Raw genomic sequence first — 20293 nt, forward strand, 5'->3', positions numbered from 1 at the left:
CTTTTTATACCTTCCTTGACCAGCGGGATCCAGTTTCGATTGACCCATTCATCTACTGCTTTCGGGGATGGCCATAGCCCTGTGAACTGGCCAATAAGACCCCTTTCAGCAAGATTTAACGCTGTTCTGCATGCTTCTTCTGCCGGAAGGGACACCGAGGGGATGTTGTCCAGCTTTTTTACAAACTTTTGTTGCGAGAGCGAGATCGGTCGCTTTTCAGATGCAGCGACCAGGGCTCGGAAGGCATCTAGATCTGAAGGCAGGGGATCACCTTCATTCGCCATTCAGTAAAAGCTGGGATCAGGGCAGGAGCCCCATGCACCTAGTCTGATCGATCCCCAATAGTCCTGTTCTGAACGGATCCTGTTCCTCTGTCCTGAACGATCAGCAATCACACTGACCGCACCCAGATCTGCAGGGGCCGAATCCGGCGGGAGAAGGCAGTCACGAAGCGCGCGCGCAGAGAAAAAATGCTCTGTAGAACGATGATTTTTAGAGAGATGTTGAATAGTAGGTTTCTAAGATTGGCTTAATTTATAGCCTTAGTAACATGACACCTTTAAACATGGTTCGTGTCATGTCTCGTATGTGTCGGACACCAATACATGAGGACACATGTCTGACACATGTTTGGCAGGTGTCTTGCTCACAAGACACATGCCAAACACATGTTCAACACATGCCCTCATCGTGTGCTCCGCAAAAGAGTCCTACAAGCCATAAAAACACATTTTCCCTTTCATTTGAGCTCATTTCACTCAATAGGTTGGAGGTGTTAGACATTTTGGAGTGCAACTGAGGAGTGGTGTTATGTAACGAACAAAGTTCGTATACGCAACAAAAATCTTTAGAATACTTAGAAGACAAAGACATCCATTGTAGGACAAGTAATTGTATATTGAATATTATATAAAAGAATTGATATGAGATAATTATAATGAGGATGAGGGCCTGCTTATATACCCTAGGCAGGTACCTCTTCACAACGGTTGTGTCTTTGGCGGCATGCCTCTTCATTACTAACTATTTAGTCAATTAATTATTAATTATGATTATTATTGTTTACATTATTTTCTATTATTTTACTATAAATTATATTCATAACATTGCCTTCCTCTTCAAAAAGCTTTGTCCTCAAAGCTTACTTGATGAAAGGGCTTGATCTCTTTTCCCATTTCGAATATCTTCTCTTCTCAGTACTTTCGTCTTCGTTGATACAAGACGATATGATCGTTTGACTGATAAACAAATTTGTCAGACTGAGAATGATTCTGACCATCCCAGATTAATCTTTCGTGGAATCTTCCGATCATTGGAAATTTGTAATAATTGTTATCATAGGACTGGATTCTGCAAACTTCAACATTTCTTGGAACATAAATTTGTTGCTTCCGTTTTGAATTGTTAAAATATGTACATTGACTTAGTTGTCTTCTCTAGTGATTTGGATATCGATAAGGAGTACTTCCATTTTGACTTTTCCTTATCATGTGCGTGGCAATTTTCTAATTAACTTCAGGTACTGATGTTGCTGAATTGGTTACAAAATCTTCACTTGGACTTTCCATCATCTGAACTGCAACATTTGAATATGTTCTTCCTTCAACTAGTTTGTCATCTTCTTGAGTTGTGATATTGATTGGATCGATGTTCGTATTTTTTTCTTCAACGTGGGCTATAAGGACTTTGACACTTCTTTCGTGATAAATTCTTCTAATTTGTTTTACAATGATTTCTTATCATTTTTAAGTTCCATAATTTGATTGAGTAGACTCTGATTATGATTTTTGAGACGTAAGAATTCCTCATTTTCTGAATCGACTTTATTTTGGCATTCAAGCTTCTCGTCTTCTAAACACTTGATTTGTTCTAATAATTTTTTATAAAGGTTTTTTAAGCATAATTTTTCCTCTTCTTTCTTTGATAAACTTTCGTTGAGATTCTTGTCGGAAGCTTCCTTTCCTTGTTCTAACTTGTGCTTCTTAGTTTTATACTTGGTGATTTGTGCAAGTAGTTTCTGGATATGATCTTTTAAACGAGGATTTTCTTTGCTTTTATTGGATATGACCTCCTCAAGCTCTTTTTTCTTTTCCGATATTGTGTTTTGATTCTTTTGATGCATTAGTTTCATAACATCTTTAAAGTCTTCTGATGAGGCCATTATTGATTCTGACTTGTCATGTCCTGGAAGGTGATAATCTTCTTCTTATAAGGAAACATCAAAATATTTTTCTCTAAGTTTAATATGAACATACCCAATTCTTTTAACCAAGGTTGACAAAAAAATGATGTCAATTTTTGGGTTAAACATGGTTACGACACAAAATTGCGAGATGTATTCATAATGGTCAATTATTACTTGTAAATCATTAATTTCATATTCTTTGTCGCCAAAAATATTTTTTCTTTCTCCTATGCTTGACTCTGGAATTAATAGTTGATTCACCAAATTAACATTGACGTAATTTTCCTCGACACTTGTGCCAATAGCGATATAATCTCCTTCCTTGAGTGTTCCCTTTTAATATAATTAATCTACAATTTGTAATTGAGAGACTTTTATAGGAAAATTTTCCTTCCTTTATTTTAAAACTAGACTCCATTTTTATTTCTTTTTTTTCTATTTTTTTCTTAATATATTAAAATTTACTATTTTCCTTTTTTTCTTCCAATTTTAACTTCTCAAATGTATTTTAGAATTACTAATTTTCTTTAAAATAAATATTTTGTATTATTCAATAATTCATTTATAATTTTTTTTGGGAATTAATTAAATTTTTTTCTTTATTGGACCTTACCCCATTGTAAAGATATTGTATAAGCTCCTTTTTTTTGGTTTTAATGCTTATAAAAGATACCTTTCAGTATGTCTATCAAAGACCTTTATTTTCGGTTTGGTGTTGATATTTGTTGGAGTGTCACGACAATTAGCGAGACTGATATGTCGTCTCCTTTGTTAATGTCTTTCCATTGTAACCTTCGTATCACATAAATTCTCAAACCAATGGCTAAGGGTGTGTAGTTGTACGACGTTGTGCGAAGAGATTACAGTGATACAAAGGCGTATGGCGATTTATAGTGGCTAGAGGCACAATTGTGTGGACAAGAATAAGGCACAGTGTGGCAACAACTACGGTTTACAGGGATGCGAAGTTACAACGGTGGTGGCAGTGTTTGACAATGGTGCGAACAATGACTTTGTTGGAGGATGGGTTGCATGGAAGGGAAAAGGGGATTGTGGTGGACAAAACAAAACAGGAAGGCGGCTAACAGCGAACGAAAGGTGGCTTGCAATTTTTTTTCTTTGTTTTATCATGACGGTGATAGGATGTCAACTGGAGTGGGGGTGGCGGTGGCAAAGAAGGGTGCTCTTGGATGTTCGGACATGCGACTGGTGGACCTTGGTGAGTGCGTCAGGTTACAGTGGTTGCAGCAGGGGTTAGTGGATTTCTTGCAGCCAATGTCTGTCGTCGGGAATTTTTGTTCCACAGTGACACCCTCTTGGCGGAGGTTTTCGGTGGTGGTCGGGCGTCGTGGAGTTGTGGTGGCTGGTCTTAGACGATAGCTCAGTCTCTCCTTTTTTTTTCGACAACCTCTTTTCTTTTTGTTTTATTACAATTTTAATTAATTTTTTATATGATTATTTATATGTTTTTTTTTTTTAATTTTCTTTTTTAATTGTTTTTGACTATATTTTGTTTTTTTAAACTTTTGCTTTTATTTTTTTTCTTCTAATACCCTATTATATATATATATATATTTTTTTTTTAATGTGATAATCCTTTTTTTCTTCTTCTTTTAACTTTAATGGCCAAAGGTCTAATGATGAATCTAGCAGATTGGAGAACTCCAACTATGTAGCGAAACACTTGATCACAAGGACAACAAGGTTGATGGATGGGTTGATGGCCAAAGGCCGAATCAGACGTGGCTCTGATACCATTGTAACGAACAAAGTTCGTATACGCAACAAAAATCTTTAGAATACTTCGAAGACAAAGACATCCATTGTAGGACAAGTAATTGTATATTGAATATTATATAAAAGAATTGATATGAGATGATTACAGTGAGGATGAGGGCCTCTGCTTATATACCTCAGGCAGGTACCTCTTCACAACGGTTATGTATTTAGGGACATACCTCTTCATTACTTTACTATCTATTTAGTTAATTAAGCATTAATTATGATTATTATTGTTTACGTTATTTTCTATTATTTTACTATAAATTATATTCATAACATTTTATAAGGGATTGCAAGTGTTTAGAACAAATCAATATTTAAACACTTGATTTAGGGATTTGTCCATCAATATTTAACTTTTTTCCTGCATGAGTCTATTGTCTTCCTCATTTCATAGAAATCATGGCTCAATCATCAAGAGCAATTGGAAAAAGTTGAAGGGAGGGAATGGATGTCCCCATAATCCCCCCTCCCGTTCCTTTTTTTTCTTTAGGGTATGTTAGTGCTCCATCTGCTAGAGGTGGGGTTGCAAGGTTACTATGTAGTGTTATAAGGGATTCCAAGTGTTGTGCATGTGGATCTGTCCACCAATATTTAATTTTTTTCCTACAGGGGTCCATTGTCTTCCTCATTTCATATAAATCACGGCTCAATCATCAAGGGCAGTTGGAAAAAGTTAAAGGGAGGGGAGGGATGCCCCCTTTAATCTCCCCTCCCCTTCATTTTCTTTAGGGTCTGTTAGTGCTCCATCTGCTAGAGGTGGGTCTGCAACAATAGCTTCAAATCCTGGAAAAAATATTGTTTTAGGAAGAGAATAGGCTCAAGAGAAAAAGTTGTATGATCGAATTTGTATCATGATCATGTAAAATTGTAAATGTTTTTAGTTTCCGAATTCTAAAAAATATTGAATTTTTGTTTGTGTAATTTTTTATTTTGTTATATTTTTTTATATATATATAACAAATTTGTGTGTAAAGTGTCCTGTATGCAAGGTCGTTGTGTCTCATGTTAGACACATATTTTTATGTCCTCCATGACCCATGTCATCGTGTCATTTGACTTGGTTTAAATCCATTCTCGTGATTAAAATTGTTGGGGTGTTTCTCAATTTCAAGGGCTTCTCTAATGATTCATTGAAGGTAAAAGGGGGAAGAAGCAATAATTTTGATGTTGTGAAAATTGGCGAGGTGTTTGAAATTATGAGAGTGCTTCCCAATGGTTGATTTAGAGATTTGACTATGATGATTGTTAGCAATATGCTATTAAGTTGAGCTACTGAAATAGAGGTATGGTACTTTCTGAGTTTAGGCTTCTGTGATGTGAACAATTTTGATATGATTCTTTTAGATCCATCACAATGTGATTTTGAGTTGATGTTTTGAGCCAACAAGTGTGGCTCATCATCAGGACACTAATGAGAAATCTGATCCAGTCTCGTTGAATAAATAGGTGAGAGATGTTGGGGGAGAAACTAAAAAGAAATCATAAAAATGGATAAAGAATCCAATAATGTTAATTTTGACCTAACCTTATTGGATTCTTTATCCATTTTTTGATTTTTTTGAGTTTCTCCGCCAACATCTCTTACCTATTTATTAAATGAGATTGGATAAAACTTCTCATTAATGTCTTGATGATGAGCCACACGTGCTGGCTCGAACCGTCGACTCAAAAACATGTTGTGATGGATCCAGAAGAATCATATCGAAACTATGGTTTTGTAGAAGAAAGAAGGTAGCACCTATGATTGTACACTTGTATGATGCTTCTATTGTATGGATTCCTTCTTGTTGTTCCCGATAATGGATTTTCATTTTCTTCTGTTAGATGCACTCTCCTCCTTCTCTTGGCCTCTACCTCTCTCAAGTGTTCTCATTTGTTTCAACTTCTCCCATCCTATTTATGCTTTGAGAGATAATTAGTCTCCTCAATCCTAGCTATTAATTTCCATATATGAACTACTAATCTACTTAATTCTAGCAAGCACTTTATCTCAACAATGTGGTGTATGCCTATGATTAGAGAAAATCTAATTCACTAATATTCTATCATCTCTAGAATATTTTATTTAGATTTCTAAGATTAGAAGAATATAGGAAACTTGAATTTCCCTCGTATTTTTTTAAGGGAAATTACAGATGATATTTTTGGACACAAATTGTCATTGATGTCAATAGGGCAATATTTGAGGAGCAAATGGAGTCAAGAGGAGCAGATGGAGTCAAGAGGATCAGACGGAGCCAAGAGGAGCAGAACACATACATATATATATATATATATATATATATATATATATATATATGCGCATGCATTTAAACAGCGTTCGGGGACCATATATGCCAAAATAGGGCTATCGAAGCTACAGAGGAGCCATATATATACCATACATATATGCCAAAGTACAGGAGCAAACAGAACTAATGGAGGACGCAGACATCCATCAGAGCAATAGAGGAACAAGCAAAGCTATAAGGAGTCTGTAAAACCCATGTATGCATGTTTTAACATTATCGGCGGTTAGAAACCATATAAATATGCATTTAACGCAAATGGACGTGGAAGGTTTATACATATATGCATTTACCCATCGACGGCAAAAACATAGTTATATAGCGTTTAACACTATCGAAGGGCAAACAGAGGCCAAAACATATATATATGGCAAACACACTATCGGCGGAGAAGTTTATATATATATCGACATATATATGTATATCGGCGACAACGCTAATCGGCGGTTCGGCTATGTGCCACCACCGAAACCTCCGATTGCGATAATGTACGCAGACCTGCTGCGGCATTGTGTTATGATTGAATGCAATATCGCATCCGCATTATCGGGACTCTCACATCGCAATACCCAAAGTGTTGTCCTCCTGCTATGCGCCGATTGCGATAATGCATGTTGACCCGATTAAACATTATAACTTGGCTTAATATAATATCGCATCCCGTGGTGGATCGGTTGTCGGCGATAGACGGAGTCATGGGTCCGATATATAAAGGATCCTTGGCAGTCACGAATCGCCGATTGCGATTTAAGCGTGGACCCGATGCAGAAATAAATACGGGTGTAATGCACCTTGAAGTCCGCCCTTCAGTCTTTTTGACTGTTTTTTTCATATTCTCTGTGTAATGGAATTTTGGCATGCGTGGGGTGTTTTAAGCCGAAAGGCTTACGATGGTTCAAAAGGATGAAAGTCAGTTGAAAGGGGTGAATCATGGCGATTATGATTGCGATAGGACGTGGCTGCCCATTAAATGAAGCAGTCCCTGTGTATGCCTGCTATCATGAGAAGACAGGAGCGCTGTTACAATTGTGGAATATGTGTCCTCTGCGTATGACTCGATCCTCTCTTTTTCTGAATCAACGAGTCTCAGAAGTGCTGGTGAAGCACGAAGAGACAAAGGAAACCATAGAGACCAAAGAGGAAGCCGCAACGACTGAGGAGGAAGCCGAAGAGGTGTAAGCGGAAATGAATGGACAGAGGGATGGGAATGAATAAAACAGTAAAAACAGAGAACTGTTGCTGTTGTTGTTGTGCTGAAGAACCAAAGTGTGAGGTAGCAGAAGCAGTAGAGGCAGCAGAAGCAGCAGAGGCAGGAGAGTAGGAGTGAAGGAGAACCTCAGCTGAACAGAGATTAGTAGCATACCAGTTTATACCAAGGTTGGTTTGGAGCCTCAGAACTGAACAGGACTGAAGTCCTTGGGGGTAGGTGCTCCTAAGTGCAGAACCATTGCAAAATAGAGTTGCTGCTCTGGAGGTTGGAGCCTCACTAAAGTCCAAGTTGGAGCTTGGCAACTAATCACAATTAGATATATACTTTTATTGTATTTATTTCATTGCACTGTGTTGTGTTTAATAAAAGCATTAATTCCAGCTGTTGATTTCTGTGTTCTATATATATATATATACATCTATATATGCTTTTGGTAATCACTAGAACAATTAAAAATAAATACTGATTCACCCCCCCCTCAATATTTCCAACAATTGGTATCAGAGCAGGCTTCTTCATACTAGCCTAACAGCTTGAAGAAGGATCCGCAGCCATGATGAGAAATCACGAAGCATCAGGAAGACCTCCTCTGTTCGATGGCACTAACTTTGGCTTATGGGAAAAAAGAATGACTTACTATTTAATGTCCCTTGGACCTGAAGTCTGGGATTTTGTTTAAAATGAATACCAAATGACTACCATTCTTCCAACATATCCAGATGAGAGGAAAGCCTACATCGCAAATGCAAAGGCCTTTAACTCCATCAGTAGTGGAATCACTGATTCCTAGTTTACAAAAGTCATGCACTGTACCTCTCCCAAAGAAATGTGGGAGAAGATAGTTGGCTTATACGACGGAGACTCAAAAGTCAAGAAGGCAAAGCTTCAAACTCACATAAGACAATTTGAAAGTTTGAGGATGGAAGATGAAGAAGATATTGCAACATACCTCCTCCGAGTAGTTGAAGTGGTAAACTCTCTGAAAGGATTGGACGAAAAAATTGAAGAAAGTACCATTGTTCAAAAGGTATTAAGGTCTCTTCCAGACAGATTTGACTCCAAAATAAGCGCTATAGAAGAAGCAAAGGATCTAGATACCCTCAAAATGGATGAACTTCATGGAATTCTCACTGCCTATGAAATGAGGAAAGGTGGCCTAAGCTCCAAAGATGCAACATTCAAGGCCTCAAAGTCAAAGAAGGGGAAAGAAAGGAATGACTGTAGTGATGAGTCAGATGTGGAATCCGAATTGGCTCAATTTGTACAAAAGCTGAAGAAAGGATCTAATCTTAAAGGCAAGTATCCCCTTATCTGTTTTAAACGTGGAAAAATAGGTCATTATACAGCAAAATGTCCTCATAAACATGACAGTGATGATGAAGGAAATTCTAAAAGAAACAAAAAGAAAGGGTTCAATAAGAAGAACTTCTTCTCTAAGTAAGATGAGTCTGATGAGGATGAGTTTATGGTCATAAAAAAGAAATCAGATGAGGAAAGTGATCATGATGAAAGCCAAGAAACATTATTCATGACACTTGCAGATGATGATGACTCAGGGTTGGAAGGAAATGTAGATGAACTGTTAATAAGTGCCATTGAAGAAAATGAGAAACTACGGAACAAAATCATTTCTCTCAAAGTGGAAAACGAGGAAACAAGAAGGAGAGAAGATCTCTTGGAAGCAAAGCTTAAAGAAAAAGAAGAGACTTGTGAAGAACGTGAGGCCGGAATAGTGTCTCTGAGAAAGGAGTTGGAGCAAATTAAAAAGGGCTGTAAAAGCTTTCAAATACTTGAGACTATTCTGAAAAATAAAGAACCTCAACATGACAAGTCTGGAATAGGTTTCAAAGGAGAATCCTCAAGCACTAAGAATAGTGCGAAAAGCTATGCTGATGCACTTTCTGCAATCCAAAAGAAGAAAAAGTATGTTATCAAAAGTGCATCCCAGATCCAAAGAATGAAGAGAGAATTATTCCAAAGAAGATTGTGGAGTCGAATCATGGACACTACAGCAAATACAAACCTGTACTCCACAAAGGGCCCATCGCAAATCCAAAGATTGAGGGAGGAGTAATTCCCAGGAAGGAAATCGACTCAAACCGTGGTTGCTTCAACAGGTACAAAACCATCTTTCTTGGACACTATTTTCACTGTAAAAACTTAGGTCATCAAGCCCGACATTGCATGGCTCGCAGAAGTGAAACGCCAAATCTAAAGGACCGAATAATCAATTCATATGCACCCAAAAGGCAGGGACAAATCAAAACCTTCAATTCATTTGATCCCATGACCAAATTTGATTTGATTTGCTCTTTCTGCTATAATAATGGACACTATGAACAAGATTGCCCACTCAAAGGAAGAAAGACGAGTAGTAAGAACTCCAACATGGATAAATGCGGCCTGGCTCTATATGCTCAAAATAATGGAAACCATTGGTTTGTGGATAGTGGGTGCTCCAGACACATGACAGGAGATAGAAGGAAGTTTGTCTCACTGAGCAAAAAGGAAGGGAATGTGTCCTTTGGAAGCGGATCTGGTAGAATTGTAGGAAAAGGAACTGTTACTCTGATCAATGGAAAAGGAAAAGCTCAAGATGCTCTGCTAGTTGACGGACTCAAACACAACCTCCTGAGCGTCAGCCAAATCTGTGATCAAGGACATAAGGTTGTCTTTAGCACCAAAGACTGTGAAATAAGGAACTCTGCCTCAGGGGGACTTGTGGCAAAAGGGGTGAGAACACCAAACAACATTTACATTTTGAACAAGATTCAAGAAAATAAATGCTACCTGAGTCAGACGAATGAAAGTTGGCTGTGGCACAAGTGACTTGGACATACAAGCTTCGAAAATCTGATCAATATCAGCGAGATCAAAGCTGTACGAGACATCCCAAGGCTGTTCAAACCAAATCAAGGAGTATGTGGTCCATGTCAACATGGAAAGCAAACCAGAACCGGCCACAAGACAAAGGAGCTCTCTACATTGAAGCCCTTGGAGATCATCCATGTTGATGTGTGTGGGCCAACTAGAAATCAGGCACTCCAAGGAGAAATGTGTTTTGTGTTATTTGTTGATGACTATACTAGAATGATGTGGATATATTTTATAAAGTATAAATTTGAAACTTTTGAGTGTTTTAAGAATCTAAAAGCCTTTGCAGAAAATGAAAAAGATTCAAAAATTAAGTGCCTCAGAACAGACAGAGGGGGAGAATTCACATCAAACGAGTTTAGTGAGTTTTGTAATATTCATGGAATTAAAAGGGAATTCTCTGCTGCCAGAACACCTCAGCAAAATGGGGTAGTTGAAAGAAGAAACCGAACAGTCCAAGAAATGGCAAGAACAATGTTATTAGCAGCAGACTTGCAGCCTAAATTCTGGAGAGAAGCAGTAGGGACAACTGTCTATACATTGAATCGAACTCAATTAATACCAAATTGTGAAAAAACTCCTTATGAGTTATGGAAAGGAAGACCTGCTTCAGTGAAGTACTTGAAGATCTTTGGAAGCAAGTGCTTCATAAAAATCAATGATGGCTCACCAGGAAAGTTTGATTCTCGGGTTGATGAAGGGATATTTCTTGGATACTCTACACGGAGCAAGGCTTACAAGTGCTACAATTGTCGACTGAAGAAAATAGTGGAAGGCATTGATGTAAAGGCTGATGAAGATCTTCCAGAAAAGGAAATTGAAGAACATGAAGATGACTTTCTCATTGAAGAAGAAGAACCTAAAGAAGAAGAAATAGACGAGGAAGAAGAAGAGGAAAGAGAACCACCTCATACCCCTTCAAAGATGAAGTATGTCCATTGTCCAATGATATCATCCAGAAGAGCAGATTATTGGTGACAGAGTTGAAGGTGTGCAGACCTGAAGAAGGATAACAATTACACCCAAGAGAAAAGTCATTACCCTTCTATCTATGATAGAACCAGAAACATTTGTAGAAGCAAGTAAGGATCCTCATTGGGTAAAAGCCATGGAAGAAGAAATGTCCCAAATTGAGAAAAACACGACATGGGAGCTGGTACCTCGTCCAAAGGACAAAAACATAATAGGAACCAAATGGTTGTTCAAAAATAAAATGAATGAGGAAGGACATGTTATCAGAAAGGGCTATTCACAAATTGAAGGAATTGACTTTGAAGAGACTTTTGCACTAGTAGCCCATATGGAAGCTATCAGGATGTTCTTGGCATTTGCTTGCTCAAAAGGATTCAAAATCTATCAAATGGACGTGAAATCAACATTTTTAAATGGGGAACTCAAGGAGGAAGTCTACATGGAGCAGCCAGAAGGGTTTGATCTAACAGCAGGAAAGGACTTAGTCTGTAAGTTGAAAAAGGCTTTATATGGGTTGAAACAAGCTCCTAGAGCTTGGCATGCAAGATTGGATCACTATTTACAACAACAAGGCTTCAAAAAGGGAGTGGCTGGAAGTAATCTATACATAATATGGGTTGAAACAAGCTCCTAGAGCTTGGTATGCAAGATTGGATCACTATTTACAACAACAAGGCTTCAAAAAGGGAGTGGCTGGAAGTAATCTATACATAAAGGCAGATGAAGGTAAGTTACTAGTTACTCTTGTTTATGTCGATGATCTGATTTTTGCTAGTAATAATGATGAAATGAGCCATGAATTTTCTCAAAACATGTCAAAAGTGTTTGAGATGTCAATGATAGGAGAGCTGTCTCACTTCCTTGGACTTCAAGTATCTCAAACAAGAGCAGGATTGTGTATATCTCGAACCAAATATCTAAAAGACATGCTCAAAAAATATGGAATGGAGGACTGAGCACCCATGAGCACACCTATTACCACAAACTGCAAATTGAGCAAAGATGATGACTCCCTTCTAGTAGATTCAACTCATTACAGGTCAATGATTGGAGCCCTTCTATACTTAACAGCTATAAGACCAAACATAATGCAGGCAGTAGGAATGGTGGGAAGATTTCAGTCTGCTCTCAAACAATCCCATTTATTAGCTGTAAAAAGAATTTTGAGATATTTGAAAGGAACTTCTGATTTCGGTCTTTGGTACCCAAAGAGCTCAACACTGACTGTAACTGCATACATCGGTGCTGATTGGGTTGGAAGTATAAATGATTAGAAAAGTACTAGTGGACATGCGTTCTTCCTAGGAGATTGTTTAGTATCCTGGCTTAGAAAAAAAAAGTCATCCATATCATTATCCGCAGCTGAAGCCGAGTATATTGCTGCAGTACACTGTTTTACTCAGATACTATGGATGAAGGAAGCTCTAAAAGATGTCGACATATGTACAGATCAACCAATTACCGTCTATTGTGACAACACAAGTGCTATCAGTCTCAGCAAAAATCCAGTGATGCACTCAAGAACCAAACACATACCAATCAAGTATCATTTCCTCCGTGAGCAAGTCGCTGAACAAAACATTGTCCTGGAATATATCAGTACTAAGGAGCAGATAGCTGATATTTTCACAAAACCTCTTCCTCAAGAAGCATTCAAACATCTGCGTCAAAAGATGGGGGTTATTTCTTTATAATCACTCAAATTCATTCATAAGGATGTAACAGGACAGGGGGAGCAGTTTGACAGGGGGAGTCTGTATGCATTCCTTTGCCATTGATGTCAAAGGGGGAGAGCAGAAGAATATTGCCATCAATAACAAAGGGGGAGATTGTTGGACACAGATTGTCATTGATGTCAATATGGCAATATTCGAGGAGCAAACAGAGCCAAGAGGAGCCAAGAGGAGTAGACGGAGCCAAGAGGAGCAAAACTCAGATATATATATATATATATATATATATATATATATGTGCATGCATTTAAACAACGTTTGGGGACCATATATGCCAAAATAGGGCTATCGGAGCTACAGAGGAGCCATATATATACCATACATATATGCCAAAGTATAGGAGCAAACAGAACTAACAGAGGGCGCAGACAACGATCGGAGCAACAAAGGAACAAGCAGAGCTATAAGGAGATCATAAAACCCATGTATGCATGTTTTAACATTATCGGCGGTTAAAAACGGTATAAATATGCATTTAACGCAAACGGAGGCGGAAGGTTTATACATATATGCGTTTATCCATCGGCGGCAAAAACATAGTTATATGGCGTTTAACACTATTGGAGGGCAAACGGAGGCCAAAACATATATATATATATATATATATATATATATGGCAAACACACTATCGGCAGAGAAGTTTATATATATATGGACATATATATGTATATTGGTGACAACGCTAATCGGCGGTTCGGCTATGTGCCACCACCGAAACCTCTGATTGCGATAATGTACGCGGACCTGTTGCGGCATTGTGTTATGATTGAATGCAATATCGCATCCACCCTATCGGGACTCTCACATCACAATACCCAAAGGGTTGTCCTCCTGCTATACGTCGATTGCTTTAATGCATGTGGACCCGATTAAACATTATAAATTGGCTTAATATAATATTGCATCCTGTGGTGGATTGGCTGTCGGCCATCGGTGGAGTCATGGGTCTGATATATAAAGGATCCTCGGCAGTCACGAATCGCCGATTGCGATTTAAGCGCGGACCCGATGCAGAAATAAATACGGGTGTAATGCACGCTGAAGTCCGCCCTTCAGTCTTTTTGACTGTTTTTCTCATATTCTCTGTGTAATGGAATTTTGGCATGCGTGGGGTGTTTTAAGTCGAAAGGATTACGATCACTGTTCTAATGGTTTAGAAGGCTGAAAGTCAGTTGAAAGGGGTGAATCATGGTGATTATGATTGCGATAGGACGTGGCTGTCCATTAAATGAAGCAGTCCCTGTGTATGCCTGCTAACATGAGAAGACATGAGCGCTGTTACAATTGTGGAATATGTGTCCTTTGCGTATGACTTGATCCTCACTTTTTCTGAATCAACGTGTCTCAGAAGTGCTGGTGAAGCACGAAGAGACAAAGGAAACTACCAAGACCAAAGAGGAAGCCGTAGCGACCGAGGAGGAAGCCGAAGAGGCGGTGTAAGCGGAAACGAATGGATAGAGGGATGGGAATGAATAAAACAGTAAAAACAGAGAACTGTTGCTGCTGTTGTTGTGTTGAAGAACCAGAGTGTGAGGTAGCAAAAACAGTAGAGGCAGTAGAAGCAACAGAGGCAGTAGAGGCAGTAGAAGTAGCAGAGGCAGGAGAGGCAGGAGAGTAGGAGTGAAGGAGAACCTCAGCTGAACAAAGATTAGCAGCATACCAGTTTATACCAGTGTTTTACAACTCGGCCGAGTTGAAACCGAAACGGCCGTTTCGGACCGAGTCACTAGCAAAAACATTGACCCGGCCAGCAACCCGGCTCGGCTGACCGAGTCAGCTATGACTCGGCCGAGTCATCCAATGACTCGGCCGAGTCATAGCTGACTCGGTCAACCCGGCCGGGTCCGTATTGACTCGGCCGAGTCATTAAAAGGACGGCTGGGCAGCGTATTTTATCAAATAAATTCACTTTTTTGCTGATATTTGGTAAAGTTAAGTAGGGTTTGTGGATTCCAAAGGGTAATGGTAGATTGTTAAATGCTTTTGGGGTCCATTTCCCCCTCCCAAACTCTATTTAAGACAACCAAATGCTCTCATTTCACTCACAGCAGTCTTATGCATTTGAGTGAGAGTCTTCTTTGAGAGTTAGTGAGCAGTTCTTGAGCTTGTTTTGGAGCAGCAGTGAGGAGTCTTGGAGGAGCATTGTAGCTGGAGTGAGGAGCTTCTTGGGCAGCCATTTGGAGCAGCATTGAGGAGCTGATTCTTGGAGCAAGCTTGAGGAGGCAGTTTGTGCCTGGAGGTATTTTTTTCTACCTCTATAAATCTGTTTTTACTTAGTAAATTTTAGGTGCATATCAAGATAGCTTAGAGAGTGTTTTTAGTCAAATAAATGAACATTGAATCAATTTTTTTTTTTTTTTTTTTCATTTTCAGATTGTTTTCCTAGTCAAAAAATGGCACCTAGAGCAAAAGATCCTGCTTGGGCATATGTTGAAATGGTTGATAGTGAGATGTGTTGCAAGTTTTGCCATAGGAAAATTAAGTCAGGTCCTGGGGGGATTCATAGGCTGAAACAACACTTGGCAGGGATTAAAGGCAATATTACTGCATGTCCCTCTGATCAAATTGGGGAGATTAGAAAGAATTTGCTGGAAAGCTTTGAAAAATTTAAAGAAGAAAAGACTAGGCAAAAAGAGATACAGGCTGAAATTGGGAGGAAGAGGGAGATACAAAGAATGATGGCTGCCAACCCCCACTATGAGTTTGAGGGTTCTTCCTCTATCCCTCAAACTGATGCATCAAACCCTTTCCGTTATGTTCCTCCCTCTTTTGCTTCTGTTCAAGATAAGGGAAAGGGTAGAATGAAGGGTGATGGGACTATCAAAAGTTTTTTCACTCACTCAGGCTCCTCTCCATCAGATGCACATGGTCCTGAAGTTAGTATTAGTAAAGGTCTTGCTCAGCCCACTTTAGATGACCATTGGAAGAAAGAATTGAGGGAGACTGCTTGTGACTACATAGCTAGATGGTGGTATGATGCTGATATCCCCTTTAATGCTGCTCGTTCACCATATTATGAGCCTATGTTTGAGGCCATACATGCTGCTGGAAAAGGCTTCAAAGGCCCTACTATGCAAGAGCTAAGAGGGTTTCGTTTGCAGAAAGAAATTCAATCAATTAATGAGTATTTGCAAGATTTCAAGGAATCATGGGCAAGAACAGGGTGTACCATCATGTCAGATGGATGGACTGATCAAAGAAACCGTACCATCATAAACTTTCTTGTCTTCTGCCCACAGGGAACCATGTTTTTAAAATCAGTTGATGCATCTGATAAGGTAAAAGATGGCCACTTGTTGTTTCAGCTATTGGATGAGGTTATTCAGGATGTGGGGGTGGCTAATGTTGTTCAAATCATCACAGACAATGCCTCTAACTATGTTCTTGCTGGTAGACTGTTAGAGGAAAAACACAAGACCATCTTTTGGACCCCAAGCGCTGCACATTGCATAGACCTCATGCTTGAGGATATTGGAAAATTAGATTGGGTCAGAAACACTGTAGATAATGCCAAAAGCATAACAAAATTTATCTACAATCATACACTGGTTTTGAGTCTCATGAGGAAACACACTGGAGGCAAGGATATTATTAGGCCTGCCATCACTAGATTTGCTACACATTTTTTGACATTGCAATCTATGCTTTCCCAACATAGAAACTTGCAAAAGATGTTTTCCAGTGATGAATGGAATCAAAGCAGTTGGTCTAACAAACCAGAAGGCAGAGAATTGAAAAGGAAAGTCCATGATGAAACTTTTTGGAGAAAGGCAGCAGAGATTGTGAAGCTTGCTGAGCCACTAGTTAAGGTGTTGCGGTTGGTGGATGGGGAAAGGTTGGCTATGGGCTTCATTTATGAGGCTATGGATCAAGCAAAGGAGCAAATAAAGACAGCATACAAGGATAGAGTGGCAAAGTATGGGCCCATTTGGGCAATCATTGATGAAAGATGGAACAATCAACTCCATCGCCCTATACATGCAGCTGGGTATTTTTTGAACCCACGGTATCATTATAAAGCTAAGAAGTCAGGAGCTTTGAGGGGGGAGGTCAGAGATGGACTGGTTGATTGCATTGAGCGCATGGTCCCATCGGAGTCTGATCAGCTGCTGATACATCAGCAGGTCACATCCTTCAGCAATGCAACAGGTACCTTTGGGAAGAACCTAGCAAAGATTGCAAGAGAAGCAGATGAGCCAGGTAAACAAAAATTTCAATTTTCAATTTCTTAATGGTTTTACTTTTTTTATTAAAGTTTGTTAAATCATTTATAATTTGAAAGTTAGATATAATTTGTAATTTTGTTGAGCTTCAGCCTTCATCTAACTCATAATTCATTACACTCCTATGTTTTTTGCAGCACAATGGTGGGAGGCCTTTGGTGGCCAGTGCCCTGAATTGCAAAGGTTTGCAATTCGTATTTTGAGTCAAACTTGCAGTGCATCTGGGTGTGAGCGCAATTGGTCTGTCTTTGAGAGGATTCACACAAAGAAGAGAAACCGTTTGGAGCAAAAACGGTTGAATGATCTAGTTTTTGTCCAATACAACCTTCGGCTCAGACGGAACCAATTGCTGAACAAAAGACCTGATTCAGATCCCATTGTGTTGGAAGACATTGATCCAACATCAGATTGGGTAGTGGAGAGTCGTCTACCAGAGTTTGATCCTGATGAGGATCTTGATGATCTTGATGTTGGAGATCCACTGCAGCATGTTCAGTTGAATGCAGATCCCAATCCACCAGCCTCAGTCTCACAGCCAGCTAGTAGGACTCCAGTTGTAGGTGCTTCGCCTTCCTCTGCTCAGCCACGACAGAAGCGCAGCCGCATTTGTACTCTATCTCAGCTTGCATCTGCTGCACAACCTAGTGGTACTGGCACCACTTCTACAGTTGCAGTTGGAGACGATGATGATGAGGAGGAGCCATGGGGCCCCTTGTCTGACTCTGATGATGATGATCCAGAGATTGGTCGAGATGATCTTGGCTCCTCTGGCAGTAGCTACTAGCCTCCTTGGTTATTTGTATTTTGTTTTGACTCTTGAGTCTTTGATCATGTATGACAGACTACAGTTGACTATGTATTTACTATTGCCATTGGGTACCACCGTACCATTTTGATATAATGGATTGGTTCATGAGCCTACTTTGATCATATGTTGTCTTCCATGTATATTATAATGTTGTGTGTTTGGAAACTTGAATGAAAATCTTTAAAATTATGTTTAAAATATTTAAAATTATGTTTTTTTATAAAAAAATAAATATTTAATGTATTTTTTACAACGACCGAGTCATTGAAATCGAGCCGGCCGAGTCATTACCGAGTCGGAGTCCGAGTCGGAGTCGATCCTCGGCCGAGTCCGAGTCCGAGTCCGAGTTGTAAAACATTGGTTTATACCAAGGTTGGGTTGGAGCCCAAGAGGTTGGAGCCTCAGAACTGAACAGGACCGAAGTCCTTGGGGGTAGGTGCTCCTAAGTGCAGAACCACTGCAAAACAGAGTTGGTGCTCTGGAGGTTGGAGCCTCACTGAAGTCCAAGTTGGAGCTTGGCAACTAATCACAATCATATATATACTTATATTGTATTTATTTCATTGCATTGTGTTGTGCTTAATAAAAGCATTAATTCCAGCTGTTGATTTCTGTGTTCTATATATATATACATCTATATATGCTTTTGGTAATCACTAGAACAATTAATAAGAAATACTAATTCACCTCCCCTCTCAGTATTTCCAACAGATATTGTTTCCCACTTTTACTAAGTGGTCACTAGAAGTTGTCTTAAACTACTTCTCGCATGTTCACACCTGACCTATGCAAGAAACTTTTGCATGAGCTATATTTCTTAACACTCTTAGTAACGAAATAATTTTGCACCAATCCAAATCTATCTCTAGATGCTTCAAACTTCTGTTTTGCTAAGGGCTTGGTCAGAATATCAACTCCTTTTTGATTGGTGGGAATATACTAGAGCTTCACTGCCCTCTTTTGAATCGTGTCTCGAATGAAGTGATATCTGATCTTCTATGCGCTAGGACCTGTAATGAAAGTCTAGACTCTCAAAGAGTTTGATACAAATTTGATTATCATAGAAATCATTGTGGGATCCAACCCCTGATCAAATAAACCTGCAGTCAACTTGCATAGCCAAATGGCCTCACAACTTGCTATACTAGCTACCATATACTTAGTTAAGTGCCATAGAAATCTGTTTCTTGTTAAACTAGGATATCATCTTTTATCCCAAGCTAAAGAAACACCTTGAGTTGCTCTTCCTATTCGTTGCACTGCTTGCCCAAATATGTGTCTATATGCCCCTGCTACTTCACTTCACCGCCTCCAACATGTCTCATGTCATACTCCATCGTGCCCCTCAGATATGTAATGTCCGCATTTTCAATTTTTTACCTTATTATGCAGTCAAAATGGATTTCCAGGGTTGGTAGCAACTAGTTTACAGGAGCGAATTACGTCATTAGAGGGCCCAGAGGGCATTGGAGGAGTCTTATGAGGTCCGATGGAGTTGGCTTGGCATAATTCATCATCAGGGTCAATTCTACATAGCTTATTCTTGGTTCTGCCGCATTCCGACAATTCCTGTAAAAGGGGGTTATCATTGATCATATCTTAATTGAATACGCTTAACAAAGGAGTATTTGATGAAACACCATAATGTAATATCTCATTGGAACTAGAATGAGGAGATCTACAGGATGGGGTGGTGAAAAGTGACTCTCAGTGGCTGGAGAGATCGTAGAGGTGGATTTTCCGTTTTACCAGATTAAAAGTGATTTTAATTAGTCACCAATTAAATTAAAAAAAAGGGAAAAAAATGCTTAAAAAGGCCAGAAGGGGAAAGGTGACTTAAATAAAATAAAATAAAAGTCACTTAAATAAAGTAAAGGGGAGAATCTTCTAGAATGAAAATAAAATAATAAAATAAATGCTTTTAGAAGGATGGAGAGGGATCTGTTAGATCTATAAAAGGAGGGGAAACAAATCATTTAGAACATCTTGGTTTGGTAATATTTTCTTATTGGAGAGGTTTTGGGAATGTGGTTCTCAGCTTTCGTTTTGTGATTTGGTCGAAAGTCCAACCCATTGTTGAGGAGATTTCATCCAGAAATCTCATGGAGCTTCAGCAACATATTTGGAAATCAGATCTGGAGCAGATGCATGTATTGGAGTGAGGATCATCCAAATTCTCGATTTGAGCTATAATTTCAGTTGCAGTTCTAGTTTA

General features: G+C 39.0%; 2 protein-coding genes across 2 annotated transcripts in view; both read left to right on the top strand.

Annotated features, from left to right (window-relative positions):
* CAC2 (acetyl Co-enzyme a carboxylase biotin carboxylase subunit) overlaps nt 1-20293 on the top strand; it is a 201931-nt gene that overhangs the window by 62754 nt on the left and 118884 nt on the right.
* LOC149138190 (uncharacterized) lies at nt 15347-18321 on the top strand. The gene is made up of 2 exons (XM_089449082.1): nt 15347-17247; nt 17408-18321. Exons 1-2 carry the CDS (start codon nt 15441-15443, stop codon nt 18052-18054), a joined length of 2454 nt encoding a protein of 817 aa, XP_089305208.1. The 5' UTR covers nt 15347-15440; the 3' UTR covers nt 18055-18321.

Source organism: Pinus tabuliformis, chromosome X (assembly GCF_031772625.1).
Source record: "Pinus tabuliformis cultivar Carrire ecotype Pingquan chromosome X, CPIR1, whole genome shotgun sequence".
NCBI lineage: Eukaryota > Viridiplantae > Streptophyta > Pinopsida > Pinales > Pinaceae > Pinus > Pinus tabuliformis.

Coding starts and splice junctions, on each gene's coding strand:
- LOC149138190 (XM_089449082.1), top strand. CDS start 15,441: ATGGCACCTAGAGCAAAAGATCCTGCTTGGGCATATGTTGAAATGGTT. Junction 17,248..17,407: donor AAGAGAAGCAGATGAGCCAG/GTAAACAAAAAT, acceptor TGTTTTTTGCAG/CACAATGGTGGGAGGCCTTT.